Source organism: Pleurodeles waltl, chromosome 5, assembly GCF_031143425.1.
Source record: "Pleurodeles waltl isolate 20211129_DDA chromosome 5, aPleWal1.hap1.20221129, whole genome shotgun sequence".
NCBI classification, from domain to species: Eukaryota; Metazoa; Chordata; class Amphibia; order Caudata; family Salamandridae; genus Pleurodeles; species Pleurodeles waltl.
In genome coordinates, this window is record NC_090444.1 from 1369234031 (window position 1) to 1369261921 (window position 27891).

Consider the following 27891-nt stretch of genomic DNA (forward strand, 5'->3'; position numbering starts at 1 on the left):
GCCATTATGTAGTTGGACCACTCCTGTTCACCAGTGTCCACTACATACCTTAGATGGCTTCCCTGCATTTACAGAGTCCAGGAATTGGCCTGGGGACTGTAGGGGCACCCTGCTCATGCAGGGTTACCCTCACGCTTGGAGGCATGCACCCTGCCCTTGGCAAAGGGATGACTTTTAATGTGCAGTGGTCAGGTTTGGTGATGAAAGGGTGTGTACACCATTTCACGCAGGCTGCAATGGCAGGCCTGCCGACAGTTTGCATGGGCTCCCATGGGTGGCATAATACATTCTGCAGGCCATGGAGGACCCCTGGTGTACCAATGCCCGGGTATCTAGTTACCATATACTAGGGACTTGCATAGGTGCACCAGCATGCCAATTGTGGGTGTAAGACGTTTACCAGCAACTAGATTTTAGGGGAGAGAGCACAGTCACTGGGGTCCTGGTTAGCAGGATCCCAGTGAATTACAGTCCAAACACACTGATATCGGGCAAAAGGTTTGGGTACCTATGCCAGCAAGGAGGCACGTTCCTACAAATCTCTTCTCCATAAAAAGCCATTTTAGCCAAAGCTGCTCTGTAAAAGTGCAGATAAAAGGGGAAAAACCCAAAACCCATTTGTTAATAAGCATTGAACAATGCTGTAAAATAAATATGGCGAAGACCACAACAGAAACTACTGGTATAGAACAACAGTTGTTCCAAGAACAAACTGCCAGCTATAATGTTAACAACCCTGGTATCATCTAGAAAGTATTATGCACATAAGAGGAAGAGAAAAATAATTGTCAATGTAAGGACAAAGGAATATATATGAATATATATATATATATATATATATATATACATATACATATACATACACATACACACACACCCCTCCCCCAAGACAGAAGCCGTCACTACGATGTCATAAAAATGCATGAGGTTCGAGCCAAGAAATCAGCAAGAAAGTACTAATATAAGAGAAAGTGAAGTGTGGAGGAAAGCACACACAGACAACCCAGTAAAAATAAAGGATATCAAAGCATTTAAACCAATGCCAGCTGACTGAGTAGTCCTCTTCAGGTCGCTAATATGATTAAAATAAGAGAGCAGGTGTAAAACCTAGCAGAAGTACGGAATGAAAGGTAAAATACATAGTTTCTCCAGGGACGGACCTCACTAAGTGGATGTCCGCAAACTGAAAACAACGTAGTTAAAAGCTGAAAGGAGTTGCAACCTATAAAAGAGCAACAATTGCTCATTATAGGAAATAACGCCCCTACAGGAAACCGGAGACATTAAAAATGCCCGAAAGCAAAAGGCAAGGTACATCTACCGCCTTCATTTTACCAATGTATATGGGCATCCTCCGAAGGGTGCAAGGTACACAGTCAAAGGTAATTTACCCTTATAAATAGAGGAGCATTAATAGCAATGCAGAAGTGTTATGCCTACCCCAAGAGGGGTAGAAATATTACGACACCCTGAAGTAGAAATATTACGACACCCTGAAGAATAGAGTGAAAGGAACTGACCAGAGAGTCTGTGTCCGAAGGGAGAAACCAGTCCCCTTAAGTACTAATCCCAACACAAGACAGAACCGTAATGTTCAAAGAACATGCGTAAACAACCAGGTATTCACTGGAATATGGAAGATAGCCATCAACACAGAAGATGATCACATGGCAGAGTCTTAAGAATAAATATGTAGAAACCTGGAGGCACTAGATGCAATGTGGCATCTTGCCTAAGAGGAGTCTGAAGCAGCCAAGGAATAGGACCTTACCTCCAAGCGATAATAAAGTATTACACATCTCCTTGTGACGAAGAGGCAGTGTAAGGAGAGCAAGACCGGCAGCACAAGAGAAGAACGCCATGAGCATGACTCTAACAGATACAAGAAGGAATTTGCACTCTTGTACCACCAGTGCTGTAGATACCAGCGACAAGAGCCCATGCTGCTGAGGTACAGCAAGAGTAGCTCGCTAAAGAAGTGCAAAGAATCATGGATGTGGAATGGCCGTACCCCTCGCCCCACTACTCCACACAGGAAAGTAAGAATCTCTCATGACGAACACTAGAAAGAGAAACATAAGAAATTGTTCAATATTAAAGCAAAGAGAAACAATACATCATAAAAAGTCACTTGTGCAAGCGATAGGCCATGCACAAAAGTTTCTAGGGAGACAATGACAAGTTCCCTATAAAGGAAACAAATAAATACTACAAGATATTTATTAATGCCTTTAAAGAATACAGAAGATGCTCTATACAGAACAGGGTACATACCATACCATTAACCATCTCTTAAGCATAAAGCCTGTCTTTGGAGAAAAAGAAAAAACCCTGTTTTAACAGGTGCTAAACCCACTTAGGGTCACAAAGAATATACATCTCCCAGACAACAGTATTTGCATACAACAAAAAGCTGTCATTAACAGCCATAAAAAAAATAGGAATACCTGCAACGGCGGGAACACCGTACCAGGTGCCATCAGAAGGTGGAATGGCTCAGACTGTAGCGAAAAAAGGGAGCTGAACCTTGGCTCAGCAGAAAGTACAGGACTCCAGCCTGGAATGGGGAAGCATATGAATAGAAATTTACGAATCTTTTCCATCCAGACTGTCCCTAAAGCGTTACAATGCAGTATCGGCATGACTGCCGAACAGGCCATTGAAAGGCATATCTTTCAATGTGGATCAGACAGCATCTGAAAAAACAGAGAAACACAGCCAGGCATACTGGCGCAAAGCTACAGAGTGAGCCATGGCGCAGCCAACTGAGTCTGTAGTATCCATACCACAGCTTAAGACAAACCTAGGTGCCTCTTGCCCATCCTGAAGTGTCTGGGTGTTCGTTCTGGTTCTCCTCCAGAAGTGGTGGTGGTGGTGGCGGAGGGGGGTTGGGGGTGTTTGGCAAGGAGGTCCGAAGCCAGTGAGGACTCAAGGCCATTAGCAAATAGTATGAGGGTTTGTGGCCGACATCTGTCTGCCACACTACCCCACAAGGTTTGAACCCCAAGGACATATAGCAAAAGGGCACACTGTTCCCTTGAAAAATGAAAATATTTTGCCGGATTAGTGTTGTAGCACAGAGAAAAAGGAACTAGCATCAGTGCGTCGTGAAGGGGATTATGTGGATGACATTGCTACAGAGTTGCACAATGCCCTCTCTACAGACATGTAGAGGTACTGCTAGAAAACGTTTCCTGATCCAGCAAGGCACCTGAGGAAGAATTCTAAGGTAAGGAATCTGCTGCTAGATGTCTATCAGATGAGAAGACACTGGACCTGGGAGTGATGGCAGCAAAAGAATGCCCAGCTGGAAGGATGGACTGACTCCAGCAGAGTTCTTGGATGGGTCGGTTCAGAGCCAGTGGCACTGGCCTGGACCCCTTTTGCCCCCTGTTAGTTGGGGGGGAATGGATCTGCTGAAGGCTTCCCTTTGTGACTTTTGTGGATCGGCTCAGCTCAAACCTAGATGCCCTGCATGTAGCCATGAGGCTGTGGGGGATCTGGGGAGTGTGGCATGGGTGTATTAAGCTTGCTGTTTTCAGAGGGGCAGCGCAAGATGTCTCCACAAGAAGAGCTCTATGAGCCAAGAAAAGGACAGGTCAAGCACAGGGAGCTGGAAAACACAGCTCCCTACCCAAAGTGACCTTTAAAGGTCAGGAGGCATAAATAAAATTGTGACGGGATAGAGAGGGAAAGAATCAAGATGAGAACGAATCACGTGGTGCTTCACTGTATTTCCAAATTCAGTAGTGGAGGGCCAAGACTGGGGTAGTGGTGCAAGATTTCTTATTATAATCCTCTTTGGGAGGAAGTGCGCATGGGCCCCTGTCCCTGAGCCAACTTTGGCCCTGGGGACTCCATTTTCCAGGGTACGCCACATTAAACAATGTCCGGAGACCACACACAAGAAAGAGTGCCAGGCACGTTGCCCCTTAGCAAATCCTGCTACCTGTGCGGAGGGAGAGCTCACACGGAGAGTTGAGAGAGATGCTGCTCCTGCCTGTGGATAGGAGCAGATTAGTGGGAGGGGGAGGGGGGAGGGGGGTTGGGGGGGGGGGGGGGTTGGGGGGGGTGGGGATGTTTGGTTCTGCTAATAAAATAAATATGAATTGCTTGGGCCGAAGGAGTACCCGATAATCCCTGCAAGAGGGTTACAATTTGCATATTTTCCTCATAGTGACCAAAGAAATGGCAGAGGCACCATCAACAACTGGAATTGGGGTGGGGAATAGCGGAGAGCTGCAGCCTCTCTATAAATGTCATTAAAAAAAAACCACCCTAGCTCTCCCAGGAGATTGAATTTCTGACACAGGAAAAGGTTTTGCCTATTTCCAAAACACTCCTGTAGCCAGAGGTTTTGGGCTCTGAAGTGCGGGGACCAGCTGGTCCTAAAGCTGCAGAAGTAGTATTGGGAAAGAAGGGGACACATTTTTAATACAATGCTTTTTGGCAATGGAAATAGTTGAAATTCAACATCTAACAGTATAATGAATGCAACTGACTGTTGGTACTAATCCAATGACTTCATGGTGGGTAATATGATATATTGCAAATTGGTATTGTCCTAAATTACGTCAATGGTGTTACAATGGGAAATTATATGTGGCTGCTTTCACTGGTTTGGTGACATCCTGAGAAAGCTAGTATACCTGCCTTAATGACTGACTTTTCCTTACACTGTGACATTACATTCAATACAGGTGTGGGGCATTGTGGTTATAAGGTTCAGGACACACTAGGGGTTTAGCATGATACAAGGGTGTCAGCAAAGTTATTTTTATCTACCTGATTACATATATTTCTAATTTAATGTGTTGTATTTAGTATTGTATGTGTAATAAACATACTCTTGCTTGACTGGACATTGATTTGTTGGGTGTTTGTTGTGTACTAGTTAAATGGGAATTCTAGCCCACACCACCTCTTCTAAGTAGGCCCTGGGCTGCTCTACTTCGATACCCAAAGAGTCAAAGAGCTACAATGGGGTGCTTGGTTCCCTGTAAAGGAGAAGTTGCTGACTTATTACTTAGAAAGGACTCACAATAGAAACACTACTCAGGTGGTCCTGTGAAAGAGGTTCTGTCTGTTCTTTCTTTACGTGTCAGGCGGAGAAGGTGGAGTCACGCAAGTGATGGAGCCGGAGGAGGAGGAGGAGTCTTGCAAGTGTGAGAGGCGGCTAGGCAGCGGAGTGCGCTTCTCTCACCCACGGCTTGGGCATAGACTGTGGAAGCTAATCCATGGAAGGTTAGCACGCTTCGAGGGCAGTTGGGGGGAGGGCCTGAGGCCCCAGTGGTCGTTGTTGGTGCTGGTGGTCCAGCGGCACTCCGGACAGTGAAAGAAGCCGGGCAAGCTGAAGGACCGCGTGAGGCGCGAGAGGTGGAGTACCGCACTTCCGCTCATCATGGATAAGGCTGCTGTCTTCTGAGGCAGCCCTAGACCGACAATCAACCAGTGGACAGCGGAGGTGGGGAAAGTGGCAAGGCCCCCTCTAAGTTCCCATGTGGCAAGCATTGGAGCAACACTCCGTACGGAGTAATGAGCTGGTTTACGCCTAGGCTGGAGGTCGGCAGGACGTGGTGTGCAGTCTGCCAAGGAGAGCTGGGTGAGCCAGGTGTGGAGGGGTGACTAAGTGAGGTACTGGGCCATCGTGGTATGCAGTTGTCTCTTATCCTGGTCCCGAGCCTCCCGCCTTACCACGTGTGCATCTCTGTGGAGCGGAAGTTCTTGGTGCTCTAGCAGTGCACATAAAGAAAAGCTTCATTGTGCTCTGTTGTAGGTCTCGGTGGAACTTTAATAGTGCAAATCCTTCAAAGTGCGGATTGGTCTGGTTGGTGCGAGGTGTAAGAAGCAAAGCAGTTCAAACGAGAATAGGATGAGTTCTGAATCAAAATGACCTCTAAACGCATGAGAAGGAGCAGGTCTTTTCTCAGTCGGGCCTGTAAAAAAAACTAAATCCAATCCCTCAAGAAATAAAGCTATTCATCACATGAACGTAAAAAGTTAGAATTCTATCCTCCCATTTGTCCAAAAGGACCCATGTGAGACATCAGTTGGTAAGGAAGGAAATCACCTGAGCTCCAACAATATCATCTCCCAAGGTCCCAAAGAGGGTAAGGAATTAATGTCCTAGCTGGACCAGGGTGCTCCCGCCGGAGGGGGCTCAGTGGACACCTCTATCCCCCTCCTCGTCAGAGGGGCCCACCTGGTTGAAATTCGGGATTTTACCCGCCCCAATATTGACCTGGATGAAGTGAACGGCTCAAGAAATCCCCCGCACCCCCTTCCTCCATCAATGCCTGCAGTAGTTCAATCTAAATCTTGCACATCCATTCTAAAACTGTTTTGTAGCACGCCATCAGACCACTTCCTTAAAGCGAAAATCTTAGCATAAATGGGAAAAATCATGTATTAGTCTACTGCTAAAATAACATCGCTGAAACCACTTCTTGAAAACATAGTGGGAAAGACTGAGGTATGGGGTAGGGACTCCTTAAAATCTTTTCCCAAATTAATGGGATTCATCACTGCTGGTAACCAGCCCATGGGTAGTAAGCCTTCTAAATATTCAGTTCCCCATTGTAAAACTAACTAGAGCAATTAATAAACTGGAGAAGTGACAGCTTGAGCATAAGACTATGGAAAGGAGTAGGAAAATATCACTCCTTAAGAAAAGAAGAGCGCAGGTGAAAATGGCCATTTGAAGGAATGAGGTGTACCACAAGTGGATCGCTTTGAGGGAAGCAGCTGTGACGAGAAACCCTGGTAAATTCTGGGCTCTTATCTCCGAGGGGTGCTGAAATTGCAAAACTGCTTCACCCCCACACACACAAGAGCTGTGGATGACTGGAGGCTCCATATTCGGGCCCTCTATGCCGAAAATCAGGACTTGGACTCATGGAAAGCGGTGCCGGCATTAAGTTGTCTTAGGGAAGAGGCCAATATTGGACCACCTCCTGTGTCTGAGCTAGAGGGGATCATAATCTCAATGCGCTCATCCGGCACCATGGGTCCTGATGAGGTCCCGATATCTCTAATTAAACTGGATCCTTCACTCTGGGCAAGACTTCTTCATCCACTATTTAATGCCTGTTACTCTCAAGGTAGGATCCTCAATTCAAGGTCGGGCAGTATCATACTCCTGTTATACAAAAAGGGAGATAGACTGGTTCCTTTAAACTATCAAAATTGCCCTTCAGGATGCAACAGGCAAAATATTTCACGAGAGGTATTCTAACACAATTAACGGAGTGGGTGGAGGAAAACTCAATTTTTCCAGTGGAACAGGCAGGTTTTAGAAAGGCTCATGACACCCTAGATAACATCTTAATAATGCAAACAATAATTGATAAATACGTCCGTATTGGGGGGGAGGGGGTGCAGGGGGAGTGCTCTATGCCGCTTTTATTGATTACTCCACCGCGTTTGATAGGGTGGACAGGAAGATCTTGTGGTGGAAACTGTATGAGCTGGGTGTTCCGCCTTGCCTGTTGCGATTGGTCATAGCCATTTATTCTTCGACTTCTTCCATTCTTATGGATGGAGAGCAGGGCTTGTCATCAAAAGTTTCTACAGAAAATGGCACAAAGCAAAGTTGCATATTGGCTCCATTGCTATTCTACCTTTATATTCATGATCTCCCCAATAGTCTGGTTATGCACCCATAGTGGGTGGCCGTCCCATCGCCTGCCTACTATATGCGGATGACATAGTGGACTTTGATCTTACTCGGAAGGGCCTAAATCAACATTTGGCCGCTCTAAATGCTTACTCTGAGCAGCACCACCTGAGAATTAATACATCTAAGTCGCAGGTGGTTTGCTTTCAAGGGAAGAAATCCAGAAGAAACATTTCTTCCTCCTGGTTTTTGGGGCAACATAAGTTGGCGCAGGTAGATGCATATAGGTTCCTGGGTAAAGAGATTTCGGCCAGGTTAAGTGATCAAGATCATATCCGCAATATCAGCAAGGCTCTCACAACGCACAAGACTTAGTGTTGTGTTATAATGCAAATGGTAAACACCATTTCTCACATTTAGTGACTGCCTATCAAGTAAAGATCCCAGCTACTCTTTTGTATGCCATTGAATGCATAGCTATAGATGACTGGGATCTTCTTGATAAGACAGAAGGCCGGATTTTAAGATGCTTGGCCTCTTGCAATAATTTAGCCTTCGGAGCAGCCCTAAGGCTGATTTTGGCATCAAGAACATCTTCGCGCAGGGTCTCGTGGCAGTGATCCGGAGGGTACATTGCGTCACATAGATTGAGGAATCTACCCTGAGAAATCTGGCTTTTAAAGACATCTCCAATAATCTGAGAGGAAAACCCAGGCTCTTCAGAAATTATACCCGTGCTGCTCAGCTCCTGGAGCTTGATTTGGAACTTCTTACTTCAACTCCTCTTATAATTCTAAAAAAAAAAAAAAAAAAAAAAGAATTTGAAAAAGGCGTCATGGTCCAAAGGCTTTCTGATGAATCTTGAGTTGTGTACCCCCAAAAGGGGCCCTGATAATTTTATCAAATCTGTGTCTCCTAAAGTGGTTCAGCCTTACCTGACATGGAATCTCCCACACGGAGTGAGGCGTTTGTTTATACTGATCAGACTCAATAGAGCGCCACTTAGGGATTTAACATCCAAATGGGATGGAGTTACTAATGTATGTGATTTATACCAAGGTGGGGCACAGAACCGCAAGCATATTCTATTTGTGTGCCCAGTATCAGTCGCTCCGAGTAAATTCTGGTTGAAACCCCTCTACCTGGGGTTAAATATTAGATCTGCCAAAGAGGCCTTTTGATCTATTTGATAACCCCCCCAATGAAAGGTTTTGCTTTAGGACTTTGAACATTTTTCACATTTTCCTAAAGCTATATTGATTATTTGTGAATAGCCTACCCATTGGGCCCCCATGTGGAAACTAAGAACCGTATGGCTTGTAGAAGTTTTGAAATTTTCGTGCCGGGGTCTTGCCTGCCGGAAACAACGCACAGCCTGCATCTTGGTGAAAAATTCACTGCATGCCAAACCGGAACAACCCAGCCCGACTTCGCAACGAGAAGATCGATGCAGCACCAGTGTAGGGACTGTAAATTCGACGCACGGCCCACTGGACCAACGCACAGCCAAGCCAGAACGATGCAGTCCGACTTCCAGAGAGGAACTGACGCAGCACCTGCAGTGTGCTAGAAATTTACATGCAATGCCCACCGGATCGATGCAGCCCCTGTGGCTTCATCCTGGCCGTGCCGGAAATCCACACATCATCCCCGGGGCGTCAGAAAACCCTGCAACTCGAAGAGGACCACGATAGAGCACCTGAAATCGACGCACAGCGGTCCATGCGTGAAAACTAAATGACGAATCGCCGTGTGCATCCGAGAAATCGGCGCACACCTCCTTGTTTTCCACACATCTCCTCCTCTGCGGTTCTTTGCAGAGATTTTGAACGCGAACCAGGTATTTTGTGCTTGAAAGAGACATTTATTGCTTTTAAAAGACTAAAGAAACTTTATATCACTTTTACTGTGGTATCTCAACATATATTCATTGCATTTTAATCGTTTTGACCTGCATTTTATCAGATAAATATATATTTTTCTAAACACTGTGTGGTGTATTTTTGTGGTGCTATACTGTGTTATTCCATGATTATTGCACAAATACTTTACACATTGCCTTCTAAGTTAAGCCTGACTGCTCAGTGCCAAGCTACCAGAGGGTGGGTACAGGATAATTTGGATTTTGTGTGACTTACCCTGACTAAAGTGAGCGTCCTTGATTGGACAGGGGGTAACCTGAATGCCAACTAAAGACCCCATTTCTAACACGACAATGGTCTGGTCGACGGTGTTGTCATTGCTCTCCGCGATGGTGCCCTCGTCGAGTGAACTGTTTCTGCTGACGATGCCCTTGTCGACGAGCCTCTCACCAACGAAGGCTTTTCTGGAGGAGATTTTGTCGACGGCTCCAATGATGAATGTCCCTTCTCACTGACTTGGACTGATGGAATTGGAGATTTTAAAACAGGCGTCGTAGTCGATGAGTATCTCGTCACAAGAAGGTGGAGACGGTAACTGTGCTTACCGTCGTCTTTATGGTGCGTTTTGAGGTGTTTTCTGCCTTCCTCTGCCTGCCTCAGGTCAGTAGATCTAGACCTTTTATGAGGCCTTGTTTCTGAATCACTCTCCTCATCTGAAGTACCGGATTTTACCTGTAACCATATTAGAAGTCTTCCTTGTCTGTCCCTCAGGGTTTAAGCAGAGAAGGTGCAGCATATTTTGCAGTCTTTCACCTGATGTTTAGGAAGCAGGCAGTATAGACAGTCCTTATGTGGATCATCCACATATACCCTTTTCTTGCCACAGGTATTACAAGGGCAAAAAAGGCCTTTCTTAGAAGTATCAGACATCTTTTGAAGTAGAAAGTTGTCTTGACAGGAAAAAAACTGAGCAGAGCTCAGGGAGACTCCCTTCACATGACATGCTGTAGAAAATCTGAGGTAATTAGCCTCTTTTGGGAATATTCTAGAGGGTGCTGGCACCTGATTGGTCATAAGTCAAGTTTGGTTCTTTTTCACAAAAAGGACAAGGATAGGCTATATGGTTGAGTTTGCTAGCATTATAGCCTATGGATATTCTTACTTACTGCTTTTTTAGGATACCGTGGACTCCCACTTCGACGACGGGGATGATTTAAGCATGTGAATTTATGAAAGATCCAATACTGGATAACATCTATGCTTCACCCATGTAACACCTCCACTACACGACTTGCGCTGCCTTATGTTACAACAGATTTAGCAAGCTATGCAGGGTGGCCTTACCTGGATTGGCAAATCGGAGTTCAGGTTTTGCATCATCCTACATCGCCTTGTGTGGCTCGAAGGAGATACAAAACAATGATATATCTGCCCTTTAGTACCTAGGACACAGACTGTTAACTTTACCCAACCCTGTAGACACTTAAAACGGGGTGAAAAGGGTGTTAGAAAAAACAAAACTTCAAAGCATGATGCAAATTTGGATCAGCCAAACAGGAGAAACAAACTATTTGAAGATCAAAAACTTTCATAATTGTCTTGTAAGCTCTGACCAGTTCTAATGCCTTAGAACTAATGTTAACAAGAATATTCATCCCAGTTTGGGGTTCATTAGTAAGGTCAAGGCAGATTACAAAACCCTGGAGTTTGGCCTTCACCAGATGTTCCAAAATTAGATTTGGATTGACCTTGCTCCAATTTACCCTTAAATCACCATCTTTGATCTTCTCACTACATGGAATAGTTTTATAAATAGTTTAGGCAGGCTAGTTACAAAAATACCTATAAATCAATGCATTATGGCACCCCTGGATGCCACAATCTGCTACGGCAGGATTGGCTTTTACTGTTTTTCAGAGTGGCAAACAGATGGATCCTGGTTCTACAGCAATGACGATCTAGTGAGAAATGGCCCTGTACCACAGCATTTGAGCCTCTTCTGAAAAGGGTCGGGACTTTTTCCTCCTTGGTTGGTTGTGTAGAACATAGAAGTTGTGTTTACCATTCTGACCAGGACTGGTTGACCTGCTAGTCTGAAGGAATGCTTGTAAAGCTACACCCCTAGAGGCATAGTGTTCCAACACATTGATGTGAAGCATCTTCTCGCCATCTGACCATAAGCCTCTGGTTGAGAGTTCTTGCAGGTGAGCTTCCCATCCATCCATGAATGCTTCTGTTTTAAGTATCATCCTTCCTGTTATAGGCCGGAAAGACAATTGTGCAGTAAAATTTGGTGTAATCCTACACCATAGCGATACCCGCTTCATTCGCCTTGTGATTGTTCAGGCTGTAAAGTTATCTGAAAGGCAAGAACCGGCAGAGACCGGAGACAAGTTAAATACCCGTAACCCACACCAAATAATAGGATAACGAAAAGTTCTCATAATTTAAGAAATAAGCCACTGACTGTAATATTAAGTGTTCCAGTAAAAATTGCCTCATTAAAGTCAGTCATACTGCTCGGCTGATGTTTAAGAACTCGTACACAAAGTTAAAATTATTCAAAATAATATTGAGCTAGATATATTTTTATACAGTTTTATAGACAATACGTTACCTGAGAATCTTTAACAATGCTAGTAACGTCAGGTTGCAACTGATTAGCAATCCCAAAATCTATTAGCTTAAGCATACCATCCACTATCAGAAAATTTGCAGGTTTCAAGTCACTGTGAACAATACCTTTAAAAGAAAACACATAATTAGTTTTATTTGAACTTGATTCCCTTACACACTCACACTAAACAGATTTCGGAAACTCTTTAGTTGCTTTTCAAATAGGCAGCATGAAACTGAAGGAAGACACTTTTGCCTGTGCAATTATTTCCTTAGGATAGTATTTGGGATTTTGGCGATTTTGAGTGACTGAAATTATGGATTGATGAAGTTACAAGTGGAGGCACAGTTTATTTTAAATATGATTGTTTTATTGTATCTAATATTGAAAACATTACAAAAACAACAAGATTTAGCCTTCATATGCAAAGGTAGAGCATTTAAAAATAGGTGTGCCTGAGTACAAACTGATTGTAGTGTGTTTGGGAAGGTGCATGTTTCTGTAATAAGGAGACACTTAATTTTGCCTTTAAATATGAAGGTGCTTTAAGAAGGCTATTTCTACCCGCTGATGTCTCACTTTTTGATTCCTCCCAGGTGCCAGAATGGATCTCGAAAAACCTGCAACAGCTACTAAATGCCCAAGTTGGTGCGAGTGGTTTTTATAGTGGCTCCGGCCGAGCAGGTTCTTCAGCACTTTTGGACGCCAATCAGGAGCTCTGTTCCTACCCATTTTGATTATCATTTAACATAGCCTCCAAATTTAGAAAACATACCCTGAGTATGTAGGAGTGATGTTGCCACCAAAGACTAACTTTCAAAGCAGGTGCGGCGTTAAAATACTGGTCACACATACAATGTCTGTCTGTTTCATCTGGGGGGCCAAACATGATCGATGAAGGACCCGAAAGTGATCTGGATGAGAGATGCCAAATTTGATAATGGGTAAAAACAAGAAACCAGGTCAGTTCCACTCCAGGTTGCCCTTATCAGATACACTGAAGGATGAAGCATAAGAAACACAAACTACAGTTCTCAGCTACCAGAGGCTCCCATTCAGGGAGAGGTCACAGACTTAGCGTTCATGGTACCTTATCCCAGATTAAGGTTTCTTCTTCAAAGTAGTATCTACAGAAGTGCTGTATTATTTGCATCATATACAGAGCACCCTTATCCGTCCTGTACTGTTAAGATAGTGGCGTCATCCCTGCAAGAGCGCACCACAGCCACTAGTGTTGCTCTGTGGCGTTCAGTCTCCTAGTATATACGCGCCACTGCATATTTCCCAAGATGCTCCACTTCATGCTGCGCCAGCTCATGATATTCCTCAATCTTCATTTTAATGTCACCCAACAACCCCTCGTCCCGTCTCCCTGTGCAGCTGCTCCAATGCAGCCAGTTCTTTTTCATGTTTTGCCAATCTATTTTGAATGGAGTGTAGACCTCCAGCGTGCAAATTGGTCTACAGTTCCAACATTAATGCTAAAGAACTCTTCTATAGCCTGTCATAATTCTTCTCTAAAGGCCACATGAATCAAGGAATGTTGGGGGAACCGCCAAGTGAAAGGGGCATTACGCGGGGTCCCAGTTTTATTTCCAGCACCGCCGGGGAGTGGTCAGAGTAAGTACGCAGCAGTGGTTCACAGTGCTGCACACGCAGGAGCAACTCCCGCAACTGCTGCCAAAGATCCATCTGCGTGTTGTGATGAATAATGTCTGCCAACCCCCGGTGATCGCCATACATCCACAAGTCCCACCTGTGCAGCTATATCTAAAATGGCAATTGCCGCCGGCGGAGGACGGTTCGGGCCTTGCGATCTGTCAGGTCAGGGTAGAGGACACAATTAAAGTCACCACCCCACATTTATGGGATGTCTGCCCACTGCGCCAAACTGGCATGCAAGGAGTAGTAAAACTGTGGATCATCATAATTAGGGCCATAAATTCCCACCAACATTATCAAAAGGTCCTCTATACTACAGCACACACCTACATATCTCCACACAGGGTCTACACACATCTGTATTTTAACATCAGCGCTCTTGAGTGTCCATATCAAGAACACCATCTTGGCATGAGAAGTGATGCCTGCAGCACAGTAGTAATCCTGCAACCTACGGGGCGTCAATAAACCATTATCCGGCACCCAGTGTGTATCTTGGAGAATCGCTACATCTATCACTTGTCTTCCAAGATATGCCAATACTTTTCAAAACATCCGACCATCATTAAGACATCTCACGTTCCAAGTGAGCAAGCGGAGTCGTGGGGCTCTCGACATCAGTGCCCTGAACACCCCCCCCCCAATTGACTCATCCCTCAATCAATCATTGTATCAAGGAAACATTACTCTGCCTTCTTTTGTCCTTAGGTTGATACTTGTCCTATGTGCCCGCATTCTCTTCATGAACCCTGCCCACCACCCACATTGCGTGCCCCCTCAACTTACGTAATGAATCAACTCACACCCACCACCCTGCCTAACTCAAACCTTTATTCTTTTAATAAACAATTAGTGTTACACACTCGGGGGGATGGGGGGTGGAACCATTGCCCCACTTAAAACTTGTGGTCAAGACCACCAACATAGTATTCCTACTAGCTCCTTATTATGGCGCGACCGTTCCCCGCAGACAAAGGCACACTAGGAAGAACAAATGTATAATCATCTTCAGCTGTAATTAAAGTCCCCCTCGCCTGTGTAATACAAAGCTTCCTGCGTGATTTTAAACCATGCTTGACTTCTATCATAGCAAAATCAATAGTAACAGTTTACCCCCGGTCCTGTGGATGCAATAGCATTGTAAATATATGAACACATTTCTGTTTCATCAACAACAGTCACTCCACCTCATCCAGATACCCTGCTGCGCCCCCCGTGGGCTGACCCAGGGGAACGACTGTCATGCTGCACTCTCCCTGTATTTTAGAAACTGCAGGACAGCCTTCAGATCAATAAAAAGTAAAAATGACTGCCTTGCCATCCACAATGACCCGAAGATGAGCTGGATAAAGCATGCTGTATTCCAGTCTAAGTTCTTTCAGTTTACACTTGACTGGGAGAAACTGCTTCCTTCCGTCTTGCCCTTGTTGAGTGAAATCCGGATACAAGGATACAATATTGCCTTCATATTTAAGTTCCTTTAAATTCCATGCCCTGTGGAGAGCATTATCTCTGTCTCTAAAATTCAATAACCTTGCTACTATAGGTCTCGGAGACACTCCAGACCTATGAGCCCGTCCCACCTTGAACATCAGTGAAAAAGAGAGTCTCGGACCAGAAGGTCCTACATCAGTTGTTCCCTGAAGAACTCCATATTGTCTATTCTAGTGCTCTCTGCCACTCCGGCAATTCTCAGGTTGTTCTGTCAAGGTCACATCTCCAAGTCTTCAGTCTGAGCCTGTAACGCAGCTAGCTGTTTATCAAATTTCTTCCACGATGCTGCACCATCAGACTTGTTCATCCTCTATCTCAGAGATTCTATTTTCAGCTCCATCCAGACAATCTGCATGCTTATCCAATCGTTCTGATATGTGGTCCATCCTGTACGTTAACACATCGATTTTACTGTCAAAGCTTGTTAGACTCTGCTGTATCGCCACCAGGATTTGTTTGAAGTCTGTGTCACCTTGCGCTCCGGACATTTCCTCCATATCTCTTGGTGAAGCAGATCCTGCATCCTTCGCCCTACGAGACTTGCGGATATCAAATAAGTCATGTCTGCGTTTTCTTTTTGATTTTCCATATTTTGCACCAACGTAACGGAGTCTCGAGTGCCCAGTCATACCGTATAGGCAACTAGGCCTGGTTACCTTCATTCTGCCTATCTTGAGGCACCCACAGTTCAGCTCGCCAAAAACTTCCCACAGGTCGGCTCCTGAGGAGGTGTGCACTACAGCATTGCAAGCCCCATGCAAACTCTGTTCCGATGCCCTAGCACCTCCAGTGTCTCTCAGGCCCACTTCTTGAGCCTAAAGGCCGATGCATACAGACTCACAACCTCCACAGCTGGCACCCCACCAGCCTCAGTGATCCTCCCCTGGCTGAGCATCCAGGGCCTTTATGGCTCATCGATTGAAAGGTACTCCCAGGACTCAGTCTCCGGGACCTTTTCATCAGCCCCAGTGCTCACCGCGCAGCCTTCCAGACACGGTCCAGCCCAGGGCCTTTTTCTCACCAGATTTACTCTCTTACTGGCCTCCAAATGCGATAATCAGTCTTCCAGCAGGCCAGGGGGTCTGCGCCACAGTTTCATCGGGGGGCCTGCCACAACTGCACAGCGAGCCCCCTCTCCATGCCCAAGCCGCCTGCAGGCCCGCCAGCCTCCCACAGGCCTCCACCTACCTCACTCCTATAGGTCTGCTGCCTCCACACTCTGCCGAAAGCAGATTCACCGTCACCCAGCCCCCTAGTCTCTGCCAGTCGCACCTTCAAGGACGCAGATTCCAAGGTCAGCAGCATGCGGCCGGCCCTCTGGCATCTCAGTCCTCTCCACTCCGCCACCCAGTCTTCACCTGCAGCTCTCTTGGTGTGCTGGGGGGGCTCCCACATGTGCACCCCTGTCCGAGAGGCATCTACCGGTATTTTCACTGTCTCTTAATGCAGCACTGGCAGCAGGATCATATAGGGATAGCTCGGGGTCCCGCAGAGCTCTTCTACTGCACGGCCATCTTGCAGCGTGACAAGCTCTGCCCCATATCATGCTATTCAGAGTTCACATAGAAGATTTCCAGTTCTGCCTCAGATGGAAGACCATGAGGAGGAAATCATCTACATAATCGAATTTGTATAATGTGACTTATAGAACCTCTACTACAGGCTGATATCTTTCTTTGTCTTTTATGGTGGATGTAGGAAGTTGGCTCTGTATGTGCTATTTCAAAGTAAGGAATAGCATGCACAGAGTCCAAGGGTTCCCCTTAGAGGTAAAATAGTGGTAAAAATAGATACTAATGCTCTATTTTGTGGTAGTGTGGTCGAGCAGTAGGCTTATCCAAGGAGTAGTGTTAAGCATTTGTTGTACATACACTTAGACAATAAATGAGGTACACACACTCTGAGACAAATCCAGCCAATAGGTTTTTATATAGAAAAATATCTTTTCTTAGTTTATTTTAAGAACCACAGGTTCAAATTCTACATGTAATATCTCATTCGAAAGGTATTGCAGGTAAGTACTTTAGGAACTTTAAATCATAAAAATTGCATGTATACTTTTCAAGTTATTGACAAATAGCTGTTTTAAAAGTGGACACAGTGCAATTTTCACAGTTCCTAGGGGAGGTAAGTATTTGTTAGGTTAACCAGGTAAGTAAGGCACTTACAGGGCTTAGTTCTTGGTCCAAGGTAGCCCACCGTTGGGGGTTCAGAGCAACCCCAAAGTTACCACACCAGCAGCTCAGGGCCGGTCAGGTGCAGAGTTCAAAGTGGTGCCCAAAACACATAGGCTAGAATGGAGAGAAGGGGGTGCCCCGGTTCCGGTCTGCTTGCAGGTAAGTACCCGCGTCTTCGGAGGGCAGACCAGGGGGGTTTTGTAGGGCACCGGGGGGGACACAAGCCCACACAGAAATTTCACCCTCAGCAGCGCGGGGGCGGCCGGGTGCAGTGTAGAAACAAGCGTCGGGTTTGCAATGTTAGTCTATGAGAGATCTCGGGATCTCTTCAGCGCTGCAGGCAGGCAAGGGGGGGGGTTCCTCGGGGAAACCTCCACTTGGTCAAGGGAGAGGGACTCCTGGGGGTCACTCCTCCAGTGAAAGTCCGGTCCTTCAGGTCCTGGGGGCTGCGGGTGCAGGGTCTCTCCCAGGTGTCGGGACTTGGGATTCAAAGAGTCGCGGTCAGGGGAAGCCTCGGGATTCCCTCTGCAGGCGGCGCTGTGGGGGCTCAGGGGGGACAGGTTTTGGTACTCACAGTATCAGAGTAGTCCTGGGGTCCCTCCTGAGGTGTTGGATCTCCACCAGCCGAGTCGGGGTCGCCGGGTGCAGTGTTGCAAGTCTCACGCTTCTTGCGGGGAGCTTGCAGGGTTCTTTAAAGCTGCTGGAAACAAAGTTGCAGCTTTTCTTGGAGCAGGTCCGCTGTCCTCGGGAGTTTCTTGTCTTTTCGAAGCAGGGGCAGTCCTCAGAGGATGTCGAGGTCGCTGGTCCCTTTGGAAGGCGTCGCTGGAGCAGGATCTTTGGAAGGCAGGAGACAGGCCGGTGAGTTTCTGGAGCCAAGGCAGTTGTCGTCTTCTGGTCTTCCTCTGCAGGGGTTTTCAGCTAGGCAGTCCTTCTTCTTGTAGTTGCAGGAATCTAATGTTCTAGGGTTCAGGGTAGCCCTTAAATACTAAATTTAAGGGCGTGTTTAGGTCTGGGGGTTTAGTAGCCAATGGCTACTAGCCCTGAGGGTGGGTACACCCTCTTTGTGCCTCCTCCCAAGGGGAGGGGGTCACAATCCTAACCCTATTGGGGGAATCCTCCATCTGCAAGATGGAGGATTTCTAAAAGTCAGAGTCACCTCAGCTCAGGACACCTTAGGGGCTGTCCTGACTGGCCAGTGACTCCTCCTTGTTGCTTTCTTTGTTCCCTCCAGCCTTGCCGCCAAAAGTGGGGGCCGTGGCCGGAGGGGGCGGGCAACTCCACTAAGCTGGAGTGCCCTGCTGGGCTGTGACAAAGGGGTGAGCCTTTGAGGCTCACCGCCAGGTGTTACAGCTCCTGCCTGGGGGAGGTGTTAGCATCTCCACCCAGTGCAGGCTTTGTTACTGGCCTCAGAGTGACAAAGGCACTCTCCCCATGGGGCCAGCAACATGTCTCTGGTGTGGCAGGCTGCTGGAACTAGTCAGCCTACACAGACAGTCGGTTAAGTTTCAGGGGGCACCTCTAAGGTGCCCTCTGTGGTGTATTTTACAATAAAATGTACACTGGCATCAGTGTGCATTTATTGTGCTGAGAAGTTTGATACCAAACTTCCCAGTTTTCAGTGTAGCCATTATGGTGCTGTGGAGTTCGTGTTTGACAGACTCCCAGACCATATACTCTTATGGCTACCCTGCACTTACAATGTCTAAGGTTTTGTTTAGACACTGTAGGGGTACCATGCTCATGCACTGGTACCCTCACCTATGGTATAGTGCACCCTGCCTTAGGGCTGTAAGGCCTGCTAGAGGGGTGTCTTACCTATACTGCATAGGCAGTGAGAGGCTGGCATGGCACCCTGAGGGGAGTGCCATGTCGACTTACTCGTTTTGTCCTCACTAGCACACACAAGCTGGCAAGCAGTGTGTCTGTGCTGAGTGAGAGGTCTCCAGGGTGGCATAAGACATGCTGCAGCCCTTAGAGACCTTCCTTGGCATCAGGGCCCTTGGTACTAGAAGTACCAGTTACAAGGGACTTATCTGGATGCCAGGGTCTGCCAATTGTGGATACAAAAGTACAGGTTAGGGAAAGAACACTGGTGCTGGGGCCTGGTTAGCAGGCCTCAGCACACTTTCAATTGTAAACATAGCATCAGCAAAGGCAAAAAGTCAGGGGGCAACCATGCCAAGGAGGCATTTCCTTACAGTGGAGATAATTTTACATGAAACAGATATGATGAATATCTTTCTTCACTGCATATAAAAAAAGATATTAAAATGACCATGAATCTATACAACCACTCTTAAAGGCGGACAATCCATAGATAACAAAGTAGTCCCCCAGGTCTACCTTGGATGAAGAATATAAGGATTAAACTTATTCTTAACTGAATATGTATAATGTGATTCTACATAACTTCTGATTTCAAGTAGATATCTTTATTATGTGTGTCATCATGAATTAAGTATTCTCAGGTCATGCATTGTTTTTATAAATAGTTTTTGATTATACTCATACCATGTTGATGAATTGCGTGAACTGCTTCCAACATATTTTTCCAGTAGCTCTTCCGCTCCCAGGGGCTAATAGTCTTTTTTTTCCTTAACCAACTGTTCAGATCAATATTCCCACACTCCATTACCATGCGGATGTGATAGTCTGTGATTTCACTAGAAGAGTATAATTGAAGAAAAAAAAATCAATAGAAAAAATATATCATTCATAAGGTTTGCTTGGAAACAAAAGAGCAAATGGCAAAGGGATGCACTCACTAGTCAAAAAGTCTAATTATTTTATCACTGTGTGTCTGTAGTTTAATCAAGTAGTCTATCTCATTCTTATAGCTTTCAATTGTCAGCTGGTCTGCTTCTTCCAGATTCACATACTTCACAGCATATAGACGCTTTTTTTCATCCATCACCTGAAAAACCTGAAAAATAAAAAAAACACAGCAATTCTATTATAAGGTGCATTAAAAAAATGGATAGAAATTCTGAACACAAATGTGGCTTCTTATAATCGGCTGAAGACTGTTTCGTCTTGTAAAAGTATATTTTCTAATTCAAATCAAGTTAGTAAAGCAATTATGAAATTTAAAGCACCAGTTGTGATAAGTTGGGGATGATTCAGTTACAACCCTGAAAGCCTCCATAATGTGACTAGTAGTGTTCATCTCGGTTCTATTTGATGGTCTCTTTAACCCTTTCACTGCCAGGATGTTTGCACACCGTTGTGTAAGAGCTTTTTAAAAACATTCACCACATTAGTTTGTTGAAGCACATGTACCTAATCCCGGAATGTTAAGCAAGGAAATATTGGTCTGAATATTAGAAGTCTGGCAGCACAAAATATGTGGGTTTGCATAGGGAATGTAGTCTTCACAATCAATGTAAATCAACACAGATCATACAGTTATGGCAGATTGGCTTTTTATGGTACACTGTTCATGTGATGCATATCAAACTCAGGACTACATAGAAAGTATTATAAAACCTTTTTTTAATTCTGTAAGACCTAAAAACTCTGTTGGCACTAACAAGACCTCCATCATCACCTTGACTGACTGGCCAGTAGAACACTCCAAACATCACAACTGTCAGAGCTTCTAACAGCAATTTCCTTATCACAGAATACTCCCCAGGCATCAGACTGACCCAGACGTTCTTGAGCCAAATTAAGTGCACAGGTAGGTGAAGCCAGTAGTCTCACATTGACAACATCATGCCAGATGGGACGTGGGAGGTACTCATATAGAGACCACCCCAGCACGCTGACATCAGTTTGTCATGAACTTTCCACGCTCACAGAAGCAGAGCCAGCTGCCGAATATTTGTAGCCAGTGTGCTGAATCTAAAGATCTTTCATCATAAGAGGTACAGTTCGCAGAGCAGGAAAGTGAACGGAGCAGTAAGGAACCTAGATAGAGTCTCAACCAGAATTTTTTTTTTTTACCAAAGGTAAGTAACTTTCTTCTAGGATAGACTGCCAACCACAGATTCCTTATCTTATAATAGATAGCACAGCAACAGGCAACAATTCAGGGGTACACACAGGTGGAGAGTGTCAATCCACTATATTCACAGGGTGGACGCCGTCCAACCTGATAAGAAGTTGGGCCCCACTGTAAAATGCTGAGCTTGTCCCAGTGTATTTTTCAGACACCAGGACACATTCAGTAGTGCCTGCACATTGTCGGCTGTTGATCCGAACAACAAAGTGCAGGCAGCGAGGGGGTCTTTCGAATTTCAGACTCCTGGCCTGTAACAAAGGCTGAATTTAAAGGGCCATCAGGCCTTTTTTTGTTGAAGTAACCTTGTCTGGAAACTATCTGGAGCCTCAGACCTACATCCAAAAGCCGGGGAGGGGAAATAAAGTAACAGAGCTTGTTAGCACTTTACAGGTACTTAAGAGAGGCACCCTTTTGACTTTGTTCAGTCTCTGCATATGAGAGATATGCATGCACTGTAAAATTGTCAGATGTGCTGGTCTGTCCCAGTATTTACATAAAATAACAATTTAAGCACCACAATTTTTTATTTCTGTTTTAGAGCTACTCATCAAAATGCAGGGTGTCACAGCGCTTTACATCAAACAATCATTAGATTGACAATAAATCATATAAGTTTGTGCATCAATATTCAGGATATGTTACATAAGAGTGACGGTTACACAAAGTGTAGGAGTCACATATTGTCTTTCATAGCTCACAGCGCTACATTAGAAGGATTACAATTTACCAATTGCAAGTAACAAAAGTATCTGTTTTCAAAGCAGTAACCCACTTACTTATTTACATAAAATAAAATCTGTCATCTGCATGTTACATGATGTGCTTTGCAGGAGACACATTAACTCCCTATGATACTTTGAGTCAAAACAGGCACTAGAACCCTCTATGCAGCTGAGAGTTAAAATGGGCACTAGACAAAACACAGTTCTTTGCAGCAAATGTGCTAACCAACAAAGTTATCTTACCATTATTATTATTATTCCCTCAGATGTACTGGGAACCCAAAGATCTTTGCAGCAGGCGCTTTAACCCCTTTAGAAACTTTAAAATTCGGATTTTGCAACCAATTAAGCAGAACAGTTTTACTGTCCCATTTCTCCTGGTTGCCAATTTCTTTGTGGCAGAGTTTTAAAAACACAAGTTGAGGCATAGATTTTGGGTCGGGGTTGCTTCACTTTTTAGACACAACCCTGATGCAAAATCTATATTGGGATTTACAGTGCCATACAAATCACGGTTGTTTTGAAAGAAAAACAAAAAACAGAAAAAAAAACAAAAAACACATGAACGCAAGGTAGCACACTGCCTGGCATTGCGTTACCTTGCATCAGGTAGGTTTTAGATGCACATGCAGCTAAAGAAATTTCATCAACATGAAAATGTGCTGCATATGGATTATTCCTGGTGGTGATAGTCTGTTCAGTCTTTGGGTAAAGGCAGCTCTACACTTACAAAAGGCAACACTGTTTTATACATACCCTACAAAAATGGGAGGTGTCTGTCTCAATTAGGAGTGTTCACATGTATACTCGTAATGCATTCAAATGCACTCATGATAGACCTGCTAAACGTGTGTGAGGTCTTAAGACAGGATGTCACTTCTTCTGATGTCACTTCCTGTGAAGTCCTGGATTGTGATACCATTTCCTGTGATGTCATTTCCTGTAATGCCAAGTAAGATGTCATGTGCCATGACGTTGTTTGCATATTGCTTAACTTGGTTAGCCCCCTTTCATTTTTTTTTTTAGGACTTGTACCCTGCACACCAATAACCTCTCCGGAAGAGGGGCTGTGAACGGACTGAAACCAAAAAGCCCTTCAGAACTGTTGAACCTGGCCCTTTTTACAGGGTCATCGGCAAACCTTTTGCCTTCCTCCTATTTTGTCTGACCTCTTTTTGTTGGCTCTAGGAGGACTCTGAGCAATTTATCACTGCTATCAGTTCTAAAGCGCATGTGCTCTCCCTTTCTACATTTGGTATGATTGGGTTGCACCTAATTGGCACATTTAATTTACCTGCAAGTCCCTGGTACAGTGGTATTCCTATACCTATGGCCTGTAAATTAAATGCCACTAGTGGGCCTCCAGTGCAGCTTACGCCACCCACTGAAGTAGCCTTTCAAACTCTCAGGTCTGCTACCGCAGGACCTGCGTGCGCAGTTTACTGCCACATGCACCTGGCATCTAAATTTACTTGCCAAGCCTGGAACTCCCTTTTTACTCCCCATATGTCACCCCTAAGGTAGGCCCTAGCTAGCCCTATGGGCAGGGTGCTGTGTGGGTAAAAGGTAGGACATGTGCTTGGTTGTGTGGCCTGTCCTAGTAATGACAAACAGCCTATTTGGTTTCTCACTACAGTGAGTGCTGCCTTTCTCGTAGGGTGCATTGGAAATGCCCTAACATATGTCTAAGTGGTATTGTCTAATCTATGAGGGGTAGCGTACATATGTTTAGTATGGTTGTAATGGTAGTGAGAAATGCTGCTTACTGGTGTAGGTGGATTTTTTTTTATCACCATTATAGAAATGGCACTTTTAGAAAGTGAGCATTTCTCTGTGCTTATGACTGCTATTTTACAGCTTACCTCCAATCCATGTCTGGGGCAGAGTGACAGCTGGGCTTTGTGCATACCTTTCAGACAGCCTAAACACAGGGAGGGTGGAGGGGTCACTTGAGTGTTTCTGCATACTGAATGATCTTCCTGGGCTGGGAGAGGGAGGGGCAAGGCACACCTGCATTTGTAAAGGCTACACCCAGGCCTCAAACAAAGGGCTAATTTACTCCCCGGCTGGGGTCTGGAGCCAGTGCTGGAGGAGAAAGAGGACACTCCTGGAGCCGGTCAGAACTGTTTGGAACCACTTCTCTCACTTTTGTGGAGGCTGGGCATAATGAGTATAAGTACCGGGGGGACTTCCCCCTCATTTTTAGACACTGGATGGACTTGAAGCCAGATACTGCTAGAAGGACTGGCTAGGAACCACCATCGGGCTGCCATGCTGCTGGACAAACCTGTGACCTGCTAAGGGACAACCAGGACTGCCACTGCACTTTCAGGACCCTGATGTGCTGGCCTGCTTGCCCCTTTCCTGGCCCCACTTAAGTGTTCTCCCAGGGGCCATCTTGAGATCACAGGTGTGCCTTTTCCTTTTGTTGCCCCTGGTCTTACAAAGGAGTAGAGCCTCTGGGGAGCACTATAATTGTGCTAGATTGGGAGGAGGATGTTGTTGCCTCTCTCCCTCCAACTGGCTGCCAGTTAAGTAGTGCTTTTTCTCCTGTTGGCCCTGAACTGCGCAGCACCAGCTCTTTGTAACCAAGTGTGGTGCCCCGTTTCTGCTAGCTGCTGGAACCCCTCCCAGGGCGGCCCCACTCTCCTGCTCTGGCCCTTAGCAGCGAATGAGGTGCCTCCGGGCTGATCTTCAGGATTCCCCTTGCGGGGCCCTAATGGCGCAGGAGACAGCACACCTTTGCAACTAGAAGGAGGGGCGCTCTGCAAGAACTTGGCCTCTCCATTGGGAGGGGTTGGCCGCGGCCGCTTTGCCACCAGATGAAGAGCAGCTGCAGCGACGTCCACGCTCACCAGGCAAGATACCAGGTACTGTGGCAGCCGCTGCTGAAAGTGAATCTGAATGCAGTGGGGGGTAGAGGGGAGCCCTGAGAAAGGCTTCCCCGTGATCTGTGGAGTGCGTGCCCCACCCAGTCTCTCCTCACACCTTGGGCGACTGTGGTTTACCGGGGGAAGGAAAACCAATATCCGCATCAGTGTCACCTGTCTGTATGTTCTATTCTAGGTGCATTGGAGCTCCTTCTCTGGTGCTCGTCAGAGTCCCAGATGTCCTGCATTAGGAGCGCAGGAGCTCCCGGTCTTGGCATGGGCAAGCTGGGACCTGCCGTATTGGTTATAGCACAGACGCACTATGGCTTTTATGTAGACGGTGCAGTGGAGCGTTTACCTCTAGGATTTCTCCCAGCACCAGGATAGGTGTTTGGCCACAGGATATATGCTGCATCCCTCTTTTCTGGTTATGAGCTGATGCCAGGACTGGTCATGTTTGCCATTATAGGGGATAGGTGCATAAGGGCAGAGTCTGCATGAGCTACTGGGAGAAAGTGGATAATGCTTTCTATGATTAATTTATTGGTAAACTGTTCCTTTTTGTGGAGACTTCCAAGAGTGTTACGACCTGTGCCAGACAGGAAAGCTTTCAGGATATGTGCATTTATGTTGGTTGTAACAATGACTTACCTTTCGGGGAATGGTTCATTCTATGTGCATTCATGATACAGGACTTTTTGGTGGTGATGATGACCTGACTACTGCTTGTGTTGCAGAATACCAGAAACCTCTAGGTTTACCTGACTACTGCTTATTTTTTGGCAGAGTACTAGTAACCTGTGTAATGTTCTAACAACTGCCTGGGTAGCAGGATGTTACTGATACATGTTGTGTTTGGTCTAATGATGCTTTATGCAATACAGTTTACTTTTATGTAACTGGTTGCTGGATTTCCTTTGTTGTGTATTTATTGTGTCACGTGTGTTGTGTGTGTTGCGTGAATGCTTTACACATTGTCTCTGGGATAAGCCTGACTGTTTGTGCCAAACTACCAAGGGTTGGGGGGTTTTGGGGGGGGCACAAATCCTGAACCAATCAGAAATGTGAGAACCAAATTTAAGTCCTACTCGGCATAACAAAAGGTGAAGGGGGACATGTGTTGTAAACCTCAAAAACAGAGTCTTAACAGGTGACTTGAGAGGGGAAGGCTGATCTGGCAACATTAAGAACACCAACATGGCAGAGAAATAATCTTTCATAGTGCCCAAAGCAAGGCCTTGCTGAGATAACAGCAGCACAAAGATTAACACATTAGTCAATTTGGCATGGATTGGGTCAATATGGCTGCCAGAATACAGCCACAAATCTGACCCAATGGCAGGTGTATACTGATTTTGTCGAGGGACGCCAGTCAGGCAAAACACCATCGACCACATCACGAGTGAGGTTGAAAGCACTCAACTATGGCCGCTCAATCTCCAAGCATGAAGAAGAAGCATGCGCAGGCTGGGATGCAGGATCCAACCTTGCACCATGACAAGTGATCCTCCCAAAGGGGTAGACTGTTCAGAGGGCAAATACCCATGGCCCAGAAGCTCAGGACATCATACTCCCTGTGTCCAGTCTGGAGCCACTAGGAGGACTTGTGTCCCATTGGTCCTGATCTTCTTGAGAGGTGTGGTATTGCTGGAAAAGCCTTCAGAAATCCAGAGTTCCATTCCAAATGAATGAGTCTCTGAGCGAGAGTTGCTTTGGAAATTACAACACACAAAAGCGCAGACATTGCATGTTCTGAGCAGACAAACAGATCAAGCCAAGGTTCTCCCCATTCGCATAAGAGATTTTTCACTACATCCAGTTGCAGACACCATTTGTGCCTCACAAGGCATCAATGGCCGAGTCGACCCTGGTGTTTAAAGATCCTGGTAAGTGTTGTACAACCAGGAAGCGAGTCTGACGTTCCAGTCATGTCCAGAGGTGCAGGGCCTTCCGGTATAGGTGCCATAACTCTCACCTGCCCTGTGTGTTGCACTACTAAAACTGCAGTAGTGTTGTCCATATACACCTGCACCCGTAACTCCAACAGGTTGATGTGATGATGAGCCTCTGCTGAAGACCAAACTAATCTCATCTCCACCTCGTCCCAGGAGCAAGGTATCTGTTACTAGGGTCAGCTCCGGGAGAGAGGGGTGCCGCTGACCAGATCACAATCCAAGAGCCACCACTAAGATTTTGTGCAGTCTCCTCCAAACTTTGGACACAGTTGGCGAGGTTGCCCAGGTGCTGTAGCCACTGGCACTTCAGGTCCCACGGCAGAGCCCACATATGCCATCTGGCATGCATCACAAGCAGGATAGTGAATGCCATCAGGCCAGTCACCTATGTCCCACTGGAATCCAGGAGCGAGACTGAAACATCAGTATCATATCCCGAATGTCCTTGACTCTCAGTGGCTGAAGAACACGGAACACCACCATGTCCACAATTGCTCAGGTGAAAAAGAACACTTCGTAAGGATTCACGTGTGGCTTTAACATGTTGATAATGAACTCCAACAAATGTAGAAGGTTAGCTGAAGTCTGGGGGTGGGTGACGAGTGCCTGAGGAATGCCTGCTTTCAACAGCCAGTCATCCAAGAAAGGGAAGACTGAGACCCCCGACCTCGAAAAAGGGCAGCAACCATCCTCATCACTTATGTTAACACTCAAGGTGCACTGCTGAGGCCAAAAGGGAGCAGGCCAAACAAAGAGAGCTCCAACCCAACTATGAATGGCAGGTAGCGCCTGGGGACCTGCTGAATGGGGATGTGAAAATAAGCATCCTGCAGGTCGAATGCTAACATCCAGTCTCCAAGGTCTATGGCTGACAGAACCTGGGCAAGGGCGAGCATTTTCAACCTGTCCTTCCT

General features: G+C 45.9%; 1 protein-coding gene across 1 annotated transcript in view; it reads right to left on the bottom strand.

Annotated features, from left to right (window-relative positions):
• The window catches only part of TTK (TTK protein kinase), a 338680-nt gene that overhangs the window by 118587 nt on the left and 192202 nt on the right, over window positions 1-27891 (bottom strand). The window contains exons 15-17 of the mRNA XM_069235624.1: window positions 20193-20350; window positions 19939-20090; window positions 12095-12219 (exon numbers count right to left, since the gene is read on the bottom strand). Coding sequence (XP_069091725.1) covers window positions 12095-12219; window positions 19939-20090; window positions 20193-20350 — 435 coding nt within the window. The remainder of the gene's footprint in view (window positions 1-12094; window positions 12220-19938; window positions 20091-20192; window positions 20351-27891) is intronic.